At 37.2% G+C, this 16208-nt stretch overlaps 1 protein-coding gene across 13 annotated transcripts in view; it reads right to left on the reverse strand.

Moving 5' to 3' along the window:
* Window positions 1-16208, reverse strand: part of ETV1 (ETS variant transcription factor 1) — an 87952-nt gene that overhangs the window by 15887 nt on the left and 55857 nt on the right. For 11 of the 13 annotated variants that reach the window (XM_059712452.1, XM_059712456.1, XM_059712448.1 and 8 more), the window contains 2 exons: window positions 2224-2292; window positions 344-412 (listed from right to left, as the gene is read on the reverse strand). In XM_059712452.1, coding sequence (XP_059568435.1) covers window positions 344-412; window positions 2224-2292 — 138 coding nt within the window. The remainder of the gene's footprint in view (window positions 1-343; window positions 413-2223; window positions 2293-16208) is intronic. The other 2 variants (XM_059712457.1, XM_059712455.1) reach the window with 1 other exon arrangement.

Genomic DNA, 16208 nt, shown 5'->3' on the forward strand with positions numbered 1-16208 from the left:
GTTCTGCTTTGTTAATTACAGGATCAGCTTTCAATAAATCTCCAACAACAAGCTGCATGAGCTCAGCAGGGCAATGGAAAGCCCCTCTCACTCTTAGCAAGAAAGGCACTCTGGCTATAGCTCTAAGAATGAGATCTCTTATGGGACAAAAGAAAAAAAGCCTCTTAATGGAGACAGGAAAGAGAATTTATAAAAGGTAAAAGTTTAGCAAGAATTGAGTGCATCATAAATGATGCGTTCAGAAATGTTTACATAGGGATGTTGACTGTTTTCAAGAGAAGCTAGAGTGATCTCTAGACTCCCACTACAAAAAGCAAAACCTGAAGCACAATGAGACACCTACCATCGAATTTCTCAGGGACAACACAGGTGTCGTCATAAAACTGCCTGGGGCCCTTTTCAAACATACAGCCTGTGGGAGAAAATGAGACACATTTAATCGTGATAGAAATGAAGCTCACAAACAATTTAAAACAGAACCATGAACACAGTAACTGAGGTAGAACAACTGCCATTCTTCAGCTCTGTGACCGTGGGCACATTATTTAAGTCACGGGTCTTAGTTTCCTCATCTATAAAATGAGAACAATAAACCATCTATCTTTTAGGTATTTTGGGAAGATTAAATGATTTAAAATATACAAGTTTAGACTAGTGTTTAACACACGGTGATATATGAGAATTAGCTATTGATGTTATTACTAACCCAAGCATAGCGTTCCCATAAACACTGGGGAACCTAGGGTTTATAACAGCCATGGGCAAACTACGGCCTGTTTGAAATGAATAAAACTAAAAAAAAAAAAAAAAAAAAAAAAGAGCGTACCCTTTTATGTAATGATGTTTACTTTGAATTTATATTAGTTCACACAAACGCTCCATCCATGCTTTTGTTCCGGCCCTCCGGTCCAGTTTAAGACCCCATTGTGGCCCTCGAGTCAAAAAGTTTGCCCACCCCTGGTTTATAACCTATCATCTCCTTTCCCATTTTCTTCCGAATTTTGTTAGTCAATGAGACGACAGGGAAATCAAAATAAGTTACTGATATTTGCTTTGCATTACTGCCCTAATGAACTAGTCCGAGAGTCTAGCCTAGATATTTCCTTCCGTGGAGAAATAGCTAGGCCAGTCTCTTCATGTTTTCATCTTTAATAGCCAAGGTAGTTAAATAAAAATTTTTAAACTTTCCTTTTTTGCTGTAAGTCCACACACACACACACACACACACACACGCACACACAGTGCAAACTAAAGTGACAGCTTTTCACAATCATTTTGTCCTCCAAATAGTCTTAACTGTGGACCTTTATTTAATTGTTATATTTAATCACCAGGAAGAGATTTCACATAGTCATGGTTTTATTTCCAAAATGTATTAGTCGCTATTGTGGATACATAAGATTAACAACAGTAGCAACAATAATTTCATTGCATTTGTGCGGACTTCTGTTCTCAAATATTTTGGACATACTAGCTCATTAAACTATCTTCTAAACACAGGAATTTACTTCTACTAATATAATTTATATTAAACAACCAATATTAGACCAAACCTAGCAGGATACACCTGCATCGTGTCACTGAAAATACATATACTGTCACATCAAGAACCATGTACCTATTTCCATAAATATTTTAATGTGAATGATATCCAGATAAAATCATTTTTATTCTTTCTTTCAATATCGAAGTCCTTTAGATCAACGCTTTTCCACCGTGGTTACCATAAACATATCCACAATAAAAACCCCACCTCTAGTCCTCTTATGCGAATGTCTATCCTTAATAACTTGTCCAAAAATGTAAAATCCCAGATTTTTAAAAGTAAATACCGTATTTTATTTTTAAGAGATTAACTTAGGTCTGTAAAGCAAAACTGAAAATTCCTCGAAGATACATTTCAGTAGAGAGCAGCAAGGTGGGGTAATCTATAAAGCACATGTTCTGTTTAAAAAGGATGTGGTTGTTGGCAACAAAAGAACACAGAAATCCACGTTTCAGCTGCTTATGTGCACATGACTCATGTCAACAACCAAATGCAGGATAGCATGACCTGAAAAGTCATTCTTTTACTTTAAAAAGATAAAGTTGAAAAGTAATGGTTTAGGGAACATCAGTTATTTTCCCCGTAAAACATCGTGATTAATTAAGTGACTGCATCCTTGGGATGTCTGATGATTGTGACAGGTATTTGCCAGGAATTTCAGTAAATGGAAAACTTAACTTCTGTTCTGCTGGGATGAGCCAGGAAGCCTTCTTGCCTCATATAAATGGAGTGGCAGCTAGGCACTTCTGAAAGAGGAAACAACATCCGTCAGGGAGCAGTTTGGAGCTGAAACCTGCTGTTATCAGTGGACACAGTGCAGATAAGAAAGTAACAGGAATTGACACGAGTCTCCATGAGAGGAGCTTGTCAGCACAGTTAACATTTCAGGCGGCCACACACAAGAAATGGGAGAAGCATGTTGAACCAATTCCCTTGAACACATATGGGAATTCCGAGTTTTATCCACATTAATCTTGCTAAAGGCTGGCTCTACCTGCAAGTCCCCACATGAAAGTGATGGTGTCCCTGAATCAGTGCTGTGAATTAAAATAAGTGTCAGGCTCTTTATGGAATAAATGTATATATCCCATGGCAGTCACAGCAAAAATCAACAAAAACTAGTTCATAGCTTATTTCATGAACACTGGATAGAACTTCCTGTGGCAAGATGAAATTGCTACATCTCCTAAAGTTACTCCATCCCTTTTAAGGTAACTGCTATTTTTTCTCCCCAGATAAAAGCATGACTGGCTTTTCATTTTGTTAAGCGCACAGGTCATATTCAAGACCAATGAGGCTATAAAACAGACATCCAAAAATTTCATAGCAAACACTATTATTACCCAAAGAGTGAAGCCTTTACTATGCGACCAAGTTAACTCATCACCAAACTTGGTTAATGGTTAAACTTGAATCATACTGTGTATTTAATATGTTAAGTAGCTTAGACAGGGAGAAAAGGAAAGAAATGTGGATTATGAGACAGATTAAAATTCCAAGTCCTTCATTTACTACTAATTAAGCTACATACTTTAGACACACCATTTTGTGCTTGTATTTCTATAAAAGAAAGGGTTGGGTCAGATGTTATCTAAACTCTATTACAGTCCCAAGTTCTCTGATTCTGAATATAGAAGTTCACTTACATAACCAGAGGGGGATTCAGGTGAAACCAGTGAAGTTTAAACTGAAGAACCCTGTACTTTCAAATGTCTTCTGAGCCCTGAACCTAATGTTTGTCTATGCAGTTTCATTTTCTTTTCCTTTAAGAAGATTTCACCAAATTTTTTAAGTTTTAGTTCCCACAAACCTGAGCCCAATGCTGCATTATATATATATTATAAGAAGGTATAAATATAAGTGATTGAATTAATTCTATCTTCTGTATGCATTACTAAAGTGTTTTGAAACAACATATACAAAAGTAAATTTAGAAAATGCACGCAAGTGTGCTATTTAATATAATAATATGTCCTCTTTTCTACCACTTGCAGTAGGCCCATCACCTAACAAGTGATAAAGAACATTTAAATGAATTGGAATCTAAGGACCACGCCTCCTTTTAATGATCCATCTATGGACTTTCATGTGATAAATAAGTAGAACTCGGTGGCCCAAATGTCATCATTGGCCTGGAATGTCCCATTTTTAAAGTCTCTCTGATTTATTTTTAAATCGTTGTAGTGATGAATGGCAACCAAAATATGAGGATTTTTTTTTCACAGAAAAAAGGTTTATTGTATATGGTCTCGGTAAAATATATTTTAATGGCAACCCATCATAGCAATCTATAATAATAAAAGTGTAATATGCTAATTAGACTGGACAGCCTTCCAAAGTCATGGTAGCGGGGGCCGAGGCAGAGGCAGCCGCATGGCGGTCGGAGGCTGAACCCCTTGCATGAATTTCGTGCACTGGGCCTCTAGTAACATATATAAGTATGTAGGAGTCAATAGCTTACAAGTTGAAAACAGCAAGAAACTCCTCATCAAACATCTTATTACACCATGCCTTCTTTATATAAAGTATTAATGGTAGACAATTCTGATCCTACAAAAGAGAGTTAACCTTGTTCCCTGCTATTGGATTTATAACAGGGTGGCGATGTAGTTGATCTTTTGGGTTGCCAAATTCAGCAATACATTTTATTCCAACTTTTTAACCAATGGAGCCTGAACATACTAGTAATTTTTAATGTTATTTTGATTTATTGCCAGGTATAAAGTCCCTCCAGGCAGCTGGGCCTGGAGGGGATGGTGTTAGAGACTCTGCCGTCAGCTCAGCAGCTGCTCGGAGGCAAGCATTCTGTCCTACCAATGTTGACACCCGGCCACAAAATACTTTTACTGACGCTGCCCAGCTGGAGCGTGGCTGCTGAAACAGCTGGCTGGCTCTGGAGGCAGCGAGAGGAAAACATATAGGCAAACTCTATTACATGTAAGTGTGTGACTAAATGCAAGCTTTCCTCCCCAGCAGAGGAAAAAAGAGTGCGAGAGGAAAAACACAAGCATTTCTAAGAAAACTACTATTCAAAGTTGAAGGAACATCTTATGAAAGTGCTCTAAAATAATACAAAATAAGCATAATCCTTGAAAATGAGACACTTAACATCAAAGATAGTATTTGATAGAAAATTTCATAATACTCATGTATCTACTGAATTGGCTGCTTTCATTTTTTTAAAAAAAATTCTTTATTGTTTAAAGTATTACATATGTCTTCTTTTTCACCCATTGACCTGTTCCCACTCCCCAGCACATGCCCTCACCCCTCTACTGCCTGTGTCCATGGGTTATGCTCATATGTATGCATACAAGTCCTTTGGTTGATCTCTTACTCCCTCCTCCCTGCCTTTCCTCTGAGGTTGGACATCTATTCCATGCTTCTTTCTTGATTCTGTTGTTATTATTCTGTAATATTTATTAATCTTTGATATTTAAAGTATTCTGATTTAAAATGTAATAAATTAATGACATAATAAAGGTAATGCCAGGCCCTCTGTTACATTTCAAAAGACCCAACTTGTGATGTAATTTCTAAGGGGGAAAGAAAACAGCACTGAATGGCAATTTAGAAAAAAAAATTTCATATGAGAATAGAATTGTGTTTTTGTCAGTCCTTAATACTATTTATTATACCCTAGAGTGAATAAAATTAGCATCTAGCTCTTAAAATTCAGACACTTGGCTAGCACTGTTTAAATCCAATCTATCTTTAAAATCGGTGTTCTTTATATGGTCCAGGGAAGCCTGAAAAAGCTAAGAGGAGTTTATTCCCCTAAAGTAACTAAAGTCATGTTATCCTAAAGTGATATCAGTTAATTTATGACTGTCAGAGTAGGTCAGACTCTAATCAAATTGTAGAAACATTTCCAAAGTGATTATTCAATCAAATGACTAACATGGTTAATTAGGAGCCATAAACATTGCTCTGAAGTTCATCAAAGTAATGACTTGCCCAGAAAAATTACTGCTAATTAAATTGCCTGCTGCTTTCATTTCTACCTTATCTAATAAAAAATCCAGCCAATGAAGTTTGGCATTACATTTTAACTTCTGCTAAATGCTCATCTAAGATCTCAACTAGCTAAGCGGTGACTTCAAAGGCAAATGTTTCGTGGCAGGGAAGAGAGGCATTGCATATACATTCACTTGTGTTTTTCTATGAAATAAAAGTTACAAAATTCAGCAATAATAATGAGCTGTTGTTTAAGCTATGTACAAATGTTAAGATGACAGCATTTTTACACTGTCCTTGTCCATATATTATACTTTTAAGATTAGTACAGCACAGTGATTATAAACATGTACCTTGTCATCTAATAGAACTGGTTCTGAATCTTAGTTCTGACATTTCTGGGTAGTATGCATTTTTATTAGTCCTTTAGTATGTCTAACTCTCAACCTCTACATCTGTAAAATGGGAATAATAGTGATATCACCAAAGGGTTGTTGGGAAGATCATATGGGGTAAGTTTGGGGCAACATTTCACCCAATATCTGCAAAAGGTGACGATTCAATATATAGTACTTATTACTAATAAAATAATCAATTTTTAAGTGAACTTCACAAGTATGTGAACTGAGTGAACTACAGTACCTGAAACTAGAATTATGTATCAAAACAGTTTATATCTTAATTTGCTATGCTTAAATCATATATCTATTGAAATAGTTGGTTTGTTGCTTATTACTGTACTTATTCGGTAATAGTCTTCACAAATCTATCTAGTAACCTATTATATTTAAAATATATTGATTATAAATTCACTATAAATTTATTATTTATAAGGTTTAGGTGAGAATTCCCAATACATTTGAAAACTATTTGGAGGAACCTCGTTTGAACTTCTTTTTACAATAATACCTCTTGGTATCGGGTACTAAATAACTTTGGTTTTAAAGTTTTCAATTCAATATGTAAACTGAATTATGCAAATTTAACTTAAGACAAAGGATTTTTTTTTATTACTTAGAAACTTATGTATCAAAGAGCTCTACAACATGGCATTAGTACTGGGCCAAATCAGCTTGCAGAAACTAAATTGCCTGTAATTTGTCACTGATGCGTTCATGGTGATGAAAGCTGATCTAACATGCTGCAAACATTCAAAGCAGAAAAACACTGCTGTCATTTGAATGTACTCGTCAGTGGAGGGGAAATCAAGAAGAATAGTAAACTAACACTCCAAATGGCCCGTTTTGATTATTCTTCATCTGCAGTGACTTTGCTAAAATTCTCTTTAAAGTAAGACGTGCAGGTATGAACCAAAAAAGTTGTTTTCTCTGTCTCTTGACCTGCATTGTAAGCCTATTCTGTGAACCTGCCCCAATACTGCTTTGGGAAGCTGCCCCAAGTGTTTGGCCACAGTGTGTAGTTTTGAGTTTGCACACGTATTATTGTTAGGTGCTGTTCTGATTGGCTTATTTGCTGTCCAGGAGTTCAGAATGAAGGATTCCCTGCAGGGCATGGTTCGCTTAAAGTTGCTAGGAGCAAATCAGGCCAGGTCAGAGAGAAAATATTTGTCACAACCACCTGAGATATGCCTGTAATCTGTTGAAATTTCTTATTATAGAAACCTGGAAATACTCCAGATTGTAAACTCAGAACAAGGGGGGAAAACACCTCTTTCATTTGATATTTCTGCTTACATTCTTGTAGCAATAATCGGTGTGATAACTTAAGAGTAAGTCTGTTGTAAACTGTAACTGAAAAATAAAATTTTAAATAAGTAAGTAAGTAAATAAAAATAAATAAATAAATAAATAATTTTTTTTTTAAAAGAGTAAGTCTGTGAAAGTGAATGAGAACCCCCAGCAAAACAGGAAGAACTGTAACACTTTAATGAGATTTTGCTTTCATATGTGTATGAAAAGCAAAGATAGAGGAAGTATACACTTGACTAACTCTTTGAGGTGACAAAATCAATACCTAAACTTGTGTTTTGTACGTTGGTGGTGGAAGAAAACTTCGCACATTAAATGCCCAGAGGCAAAATGTGTGTGTTGACATATACCTAAATTATCGGGTACTTGGTGAAAAATGAGTGTATGTGCATGTGTGTATGTGTGTGTGTATTTTGATGTATATATAGGAGCTTTAACAAGTTTTTCAAAAACATATCTATTATCTAAAGAAATATTAAGTTGCATCTAGAACTAATTAATGACACCAATCTCATTCAAGATGGGCATTATGGCATAATGTGCCAAAGTTTTATTTGTTAAACTTTATACTTCACAGTTTTGTTTTTCTCATTTCCTGGTAATCTCACAGCTTACTATTCAAAATCCAAAGGTTTTCTAGAGTACGTAAATAACATGAGCTTTATAAAGATAAGTTTCAATGAAACGCATTCATAGACATTGTGGTATAGCAAGCATCCTTTTACTCTGCATTTCTACTTGCAACAGGAGTAGATTTCATGTAGCTAATCGAGAGGACTTTATTTTATAATGTTTCCTGAAAAGGATGCTAATGGGAGGTAATTTTCTATACCATATGATCCCTCTATTATAAAAATCCAACTAAAAGGAAATAACCCTACAAATAAGGCCCAGTATTATATGTCTGGATTTGCTTGAGAAATAAAAAAAGTGTGACACCAAAAAAGTCAAATTTTATGAGGCCTATGTGTTGTCAGTCACAAATGCATTAAGTGAATATAATAGTTTATCTCACGGGCAGAAGCCAAAATGTTGGAGTGGGCTGAAATCTCCAGAGAGTGATGACTATAGTATTACCTCCTTCACACTTAGATGAGATGGTTCTCATTAGGATTTTCAGTAAACTGTGAATATAGATATGTAAAATCTGGAGAGATATCACTTCCACCACAGCTCGCATGTACTGCCTCTACCATTGATTGATAGCCCAGAGGACAGAAAGAAAACTACAATAGTCTGTGTATGCCTAGCATAGCTTTTGCAAAATCTAAAAAAAAAGAAAAAGGAATGCATCTGCAATTCAGATGCTTTTAAAACTTCAAGACTACCTAACGTGAAATAAGTGTAGAATTTTATTTACAAAACCGCAAGTTTTTGTAAGGATCTGGGTTCCTATCCAAATAATGACCAGATTCAAGTAAGATTAGTTTATATGATCTAATAGGCTCACAGTTTTACAAGTTTGACATGCTTGTGAAGGTTTTATTAAGTTAGAGTTAAAAATAAAGTTGAAGTGGTAGGAAACATAAGCACAACCGTTATGCTGACTATTTATTAGATATTGGTGTAGTCTGAGAATTAACATGAGTTTCAAATAAAATATGAGGAAAGATGCCATGAGCTGCCAAAATAGGCCACACACAAAATTAAAGAGAAGGAAGTTTTAATGTTGAGCTTTAATACTAAATTGTTCACCTTCTAGAATCTACATGATTTGAAACAACTATATCATGGATTGCTCTGTCTTCTCACTCTCATCTCTCCTTGGATGATCACAATATTCTAGTTGCTTCCTACATGAATAATACCAGCAAGAAGTTCAGTAGTAGTACAAGATCTTGTTTGCCTTGCACAATGATTGTTCTTACTTTAAGAATATGTCTCTCATTTTGCCTTATCTCCTTTAGTCCCCCACCCCCAAACGTGTTTGTAAATATTAGATGTAAGAATGGCATCTTATTTAAGGATTAGCAGTCTGAGGATATCTCTAGAAATTGAAATAAGTCATAACAGAAATCCTTTATTATTGCCTCTATCCCTAACACTATATTAGTAACTTTACAAACATATTTAATCATATTTAAGTCATAGTTAATCCTTACAGAAACAGAAAAGTAGAATTACTTGGTCCTTTTCATAAATAAGGACACTGAGGACAAAAGAGGTAACAAAACATGCCCACTATGACCCAGTAAACAGACGGCAGGCCCAGTCTGTTATTGCCCAGTATAATATTGCCAGTGTCATTCAAAGTGGGTGGTTTTATTTTTTAATGCTAAGAATAACAAAAACATGTGGATAAGGCAGTATAATGGTGCCGGCCCGCTGAATGGAGCATTCAGAGATACTTTCCCAAATTTGAGAGAATGAGAATAGTAAATAAATCACAATAATACATGCTTGTCAGTCTTTCGGTTTTGTTTTGTTTGTTTTTCATATGTGTGATATATATATATATATATATATATATATATATATATATATATATTTCCAGAATTAACTGGAAAATTCACATACACTCAAACAACACATGATAAAAACAATATCATCTAATTAACAAAAATTTCTCGAAAAAGGTTTAAATTTTTCATATGTAAGGTTAAAATATGTTATTAAATAAAGTCTCCCTTTTTCTCTAAACTATTAAGTAGTTAACTCAAGTAGAGAAATAGTTTAAGTGTAGAAAATTCTATAACAATTTTCTAAATCTGAAATATATCCTTTTAAAAATAAATAATATTTATCTCTCCACTCCTGTTCACATTCAAAACACACACACACACACACACACACACACACACACACACACACACACACACACGGAGGAAAAGATCCAAATATGCACCCTTAAACTGTTTTATTTTATTTCAAATCTTACTTGCACATATAAAAACAGTTGTATGCTCATTTGATCCATGAGCAATAAACAGTTCTGGGCCTAAGCATCCGAGTCGTTTTCTTTAAAAAGAAACTAAAATTCTCACACTATAAAGTACACTCCCTTCCCCCTTCTAATTCCCTTTTTTTCAAGCCAGTACAACTCACAAGCAGATTAGCTCCCCCTTCCCCCTTTCCTGCCTGTAAAATCCAAGTTAGACAAACACTGGGCGGCTGAAATGACATATTTGAATGGAATTCAGACCCACCAGTTCCTGTTTATGTTTCTGATTTGAGAATGTTGTCTTCTCATTCACTATACATTAGGAACCCTGCAAGGCCATAAATAGTGTCGGGTTACATGCAGGCAGGGCCAATGAGCATTAATCATTACTTCCAGTCAATTGGCAAAAGCAGCAGCTGATGGAACACTACACCCTTCAGCTCTGTATAAATGAACATTCCAGAGAAAGAGAGTGAGTGAGTGTGTGTTTCCTTTCAGTCTCCATTTTATGAATGAAACTCCAGGCTCTATAGAGTCCATTCATGTAAGAGAAATGCTTACAGGGCTCTGCCCCTAGGGATCAATCCGTCATGGGTAAAACTGATGTGATTGGTTTAAGACAGCCCTCAGCCTTCCATTACTGACTTAAATGCAGTCCCTGTCCATTTGACCTGTGTTAATGCATAAAGAGTAAATCCAGACCGTAGTCTCAATTCTCAAATCAAATCACTAGCCAATGCCACTTACTGTAACTGTAGATTTAGAGCATATTTAACTATTTCTTAGAAAAAAACTGATATACTAGACCAGAGTACTGTTTGGGGATATTTGGTATTTTAACTCAAAAAAAGAATAAGGAAAACCCGTCTGAGATAGGCTAAGCAATAAAAAAACAAAAGTTAAATTGTAAGGCCAATCCAGGGCCTCTATTACCATAATAAAATCAATTAGGAAGACATCACTATCACTTTTTACAATTGAAGCACCTAAAATTCAGAGATTAAGTGATCTGCTAGTCCACAAATCACTGGCTGAGTAAAAGAAAATTATCTTTAGATGTTAGAGAAATAGATAAGATGTTAACATTTTCTGAAGGATCAATTCCTTTAAATTCCCAAGTGATCTTCCACTTGGCTTTCTTGAAGCAACAGTTGTAAAGTTAGGAGAGAGAAAAATGAGCTGCCATGTTTCAGGAGAAAATGTGTCCATAAGCAAATGACTCTTAGTAATTTCATGAAACGGGGCCAGGGCTCAGCACTTCGGAATGCTATATACCAGGCACAAAGAGCCACAGTTCACGGAAACATAACCATCACTGTCTTAGAAATTACTAATATCTCGAGTTTTGAGGAGGGAAAAAATGCTATTTCTGAGCAATTATGGGAATGATTTGTGGAGAGTGATATAATAAGTGTTATCAGCCATCTGTAACTTGATCCTTGACTACAGAGGAAAGAAAACACTTCTCTTCCAGTGACCTGAAGCCTTATGGGAAAACAGATGCAGTAAAAATCCCAGTGTATATCTCTTTCTACACTGTTTCTCATGGGATCTTTACCGTGCCCACAGCAAAAGGAATGAAGAGAAACATGAAAAATGCCTGGGTTTTTGGTTTTAAACCTGTGAAGGACTGTCTACAATGGTGTTATGGCAATTTAAACTTTTCTTTCAATTTCTAATATCTGGTAAATAAAATGACAGAGCATAAAGTTACCATCATATTTTGCTTTTGTTCAAAATTAAAACGTTTGACCCAGCCAGGTGGGGAGAATGTAAGGAATCCGAGACTCTAGTATCCAGAGAAGATATGGAACTGAGCAAGACCACTGAAGAGTGAACATATATTGGATTAGTGATTCTCAAATGCCATTCTTTTCTCAAGGCTTAAGAAAAACTTCAGTATTCTTTTAGGGGTTCCTTTTGTAAGGCGGTTTGAAGACAGGTAGTAAAAAATGATAAGGCAGAATGTTTTCAAATGTAATATTTCATATTTTTAAATTTATAATGATCAATTATTGGGGCCTTCCACTTTGAAATGTATAAGCTGTTAGTTATTACAGACCTCACATTCAAAATAAATACCAGTGGCCTCTCCTTCTACTCCCTTCGTCCCATCTGGGTTTAATTCGCATTTTTTAACAGTTGCCTTTTGTAATCACGGCATTCCTTGTGCTGCTTGAACAATATTTTTGGTTGATTATGCACGTATAACTCAATTGTTCAGAAAGGATGTAAGAAAATATATTAGAAAATATATATAATTTACCTACAATATATCTCTTCATAAATTAATAAGTAGAAATCATTTTTAAACATAATATACCCCGATGACAGCATTTCTGAGCTATTACATAGTAATAGTAACTAACTATCATAATCGTTTAGAGATTAACTACTGGGTGATTTCAGCCTTCTGAGTTTTGTTGTATGTTTTAATTTTGTGCAAGCTGAGTCAGCTGCATGAGACCCTAATAGATCATCCCCAAACACATAAAGCACTGCTTACTCATATTCCTGTGTGGCTAATTCCTATGTGAATAATCATGTTCTTCTTGATCTGTCATCCACTGATCACATCCTAAAACTTTCACTTTAAAACCATATTATAAACCCTATAAGGAGAATCCCAGGCAATGCTTACTAGAAGCAACGTTAGAAATTACTTCCCGGCCCTCCCCACTATATGCCTAAGTTGAGTACCCACCAACACAGCAAAACACAGAGTGGCATTTACAAAAAGTTCCCCTCTTGCCATTCTAGAAAGCCACGACTATGTAACTCTCCCGACTGAAGTGCCAGCTTGGGCCTATGTGAGTACTGGATACAGTAGTGAAGAATACATTAATTCAAAAATGGAGGATAGGAAAGGCCCATCTTATTCTTCCAAGTGTAAAAATTCCTTCCTTTTCTTTTATATACTGCAGTCCCTCTTAAGTTTTCTGGTGGAAAAAATGGATTTGCTGACACATGTTTGAAAATGACTGCTCTAGTTTAAATTTTAAGCCGGCAAACTTAAAGACTGAAGTCCCATAGAAGGCTCAGACAAACTCAAAGCTCATTTCATCATGGAATTTTAGAGCTGGATGCCATTAATTTGCCACTTTTCCTTCCAATTATTAATTCAGACTTTTCCAGAAGAACTATTGGGAAAAGTCACTTCCTTAACAATCTCACCTCTTGTGCAGATTTATAAAAAAAAGAAATAGAATGTATTCTAAGCCTAAATATCACCTGAGGTCCTCTATTTTCTTATCTCACATCAGTGAACACCTAACAGGATAAATTTGAGGACTACTAATGTGAAATATACACCTCCAGATTAGAAAAAACATAGCTCTGGTAATAATACAAACACTTGTATTTCCCTGAATAATGTAGAGCTTTTAAACCTCATAGAAACGTATTTAGTCCAAAAATTAGAGAAAAGGATGAATGATATATGTAGCTCATTATGGATTAAAGTGTTTATTTTGCACAATTACCTAGAAAGATACACTGTTGAACGTGCACTGAACGAAGAAGAAGAAAACCTTGGTTCTAATCTTGGCTGCTTCAGAAATCATCTGTGTAACTGACCAGTGACCTCGGATGAGCCTTGGGCAGATGACAGGTTCAACTGGGACGTGGCGAAGGAATCTGAATGAGGTGATCTCCAAGAGCTCATGAGTGTAAATATTTATAATTCTATGAAACAGCTACTTGTGTCAATTTCCCAGTCTAAAATCGTGCTGACAACATTTGCCATCACATAAATGTTACAGGCCTTCAATTTGAAAGAAGTCCTCATCAGTACCAGCAGGAGTGGCTCAGAAAGCACACTTTAAAAAAATACAAAAAACATTTTCTTCTGAAACATATGTCAACTTTTTTCCCCACACCCTCCCCTTTATCCTCCTCCCCTAGGGCTCAAGCTACGTCCTTTCCTGTACCTTCTCATTTCAGCCAACTTCTTCATGTCCCTGAAAGTTCTCCTTCCTTGTCTTCAACCCCAGCTCTTGTGTTATAACTCTAATCAGTTAGAAAGATGCCACCCCGTCATGAAACTTTAGTTTCATCTGCCTATCACCCCTTAAAAGTACTACCCTAGGCTAACAAAAGGATAAGAAATGAAACAAAATGCCAAACAATCAACGAAAACAACTCTAACAAAATTTTGTGATGAAATATCTAAAATATCTGTTTCAGTGAGTATTCGAACCAGCAAAGCCTCATAGATAAGCATGAAACTGGGAAAATAACTCTGATTCTATGAAAATGGGTACTGCATAAGCCACGCCACATGAGGCACTCAGTGTATATTCCACTATTTGGCCATAGAGGAAGAAAGAGAAAATCATGTACAATTCAGGAAAAACCAACCAACCAACCAACCATAAGCTTGTATATTGCTTTGTGCAGCACCATTCAAATAGAGATTAAGAGAAGGAAAACAATAATAGATGTAATCGGACTATTTAGAATTTAATCTACACTAATAAAAGAGAAACATGGTAATTGGCGTATGACCGCTACCCTTTTCATTGGCTAATCAGCGAGATATGCAAATTAATTGTCAGCCAAGATGGCGGCCACCAGCCAGGCAGCTTGAAACTAACATGAGGCTTGTTTGCCTCAGTGACGGAGGACGCCAACATTCCAGCCTGCAGCTGCAGGCCTCTGAGCGGGCAGTTTAAGAAACTCTGTAACAAATACCGCCGGACTTCAGCCAGCAGATTCGCAACATTGTAAGTAAAAGCCAAAAACCTACTTTCAGCCTCGGGGAGGCCTAAGAGCTGGAGCCAAGCCTCAAGGTAAAGCTGGCCCAGAATAAAAAAAAAGAAAGAAAAAAAGGAGCGGTTGGGAACTTCAGTCACTCTCAGCCTGAAAACAGCCCTCAGCCCCTCACCCAGGCTGGCCAGGCACCCCAGTGGTGACCCCCACCCTGATCCAGGACACCCTTCAGGGCAAACCAGCCGGCCCCACCCATGCACCAGGTCTCTACCCTATATAGTAAAAGGGTAATATGCCTCCTGGCACCGGGATCAGCGTGGCAGGGGGCAGCGCCCAAACCCCCTGATCGCCTGCGGCTCTGTGTGTGACAGGGGGTGGGGACCCAACCCCCTGAGCAGCCCTGCTCTGTGCCTGATAGGGGGGAGCTCCCCAACCCCCCCCACGGGCCCTGCTCTGTGTGTGATGGGGTAGAGCCATAACCTCCCCATCGGCCCTGCCCTGAGTGTGAGAGTGGTGGCGCCCCAACACCCTGATTGGCCCAGCTCTGTGGGTGATAGAGGGCAGTGCCCCAACCCCCTGATGGGCCCTGCTCTGTGTGTGACGGGGGATGGCGCTGCAACCTCCCCATCGACCCTGCCTTGAGTGTGACAGGGGACAGTGCCTCAACCCCCCAATTGGCCCTACCCTGAGCGTGACTGAGGGTGGCATCACAACCTCCCAATCTGCCCTGCTCTGTGCATGATGGGGCAGCGCCCCAACTCCCCAATCGGCCCTGCTCTGAGCCCGACCAGGGGCTGCACCTAGGGATTGGGCCTGCCCTCTGCCACCCGGGAGCAGGCCTAAGCCAGCAGGGCGTTATCTCCTGAGGGGTCCCAGACTGTGAGAGGGCACAGGCCAGGCTGAGGGACCCCCCTCTCCCCCGAGTGCACAAATTTTTGTGCACCAGGCCTCTAGTATAATATAATCATGATCACATTGTACTGGTTCACCAAATTGACCCTAAATATCAATTGCTTATCCCTTCAGTGTCTTCTGCTCCAAGCTTTTCTCTTTTCTCCTGAATAAAAATTTCTACTCTACTATTGTGCATTTTTTAGCTTAAATACTCTGCCATTGAAATTGCACTCCTGTAATTACAATTACAACTAATAGACCTTCCATTTCCCATGTCATAATTAATGTCAGGCTTTATTAGAAGTATAATCATGCAGCCTTTTCACTTGTAAAGCTTACTTTATATTCACAACATTTACGTTATTTTGAATTAAGCAATAAAGAGTTCTAGAGGCCTTCTGAAAAGATATCCTTTGATCACAGACCCTGAGTAAATTGACTATGAAACATTTTTTACATTGTTTGTAAATCACATAAGATATTTTCTAATGTGTATATGTTCACCATTAGT

The sequence above is a fragment of the Myotis daubentonii genome, chromosome 10 (assembly GCF_963259705.1).
Source record: "Myotis daubentonii chromosome 10, mMyoDau2.1, whole genome shotgun sequence".
In the NCBI taxonomy this organism is placed as follows: Eukaryota; Metazoa; Chordata; class Mammalia; order Chiroptera; family Vespertilionidae; genus Myotis; species Myotis daubentonii.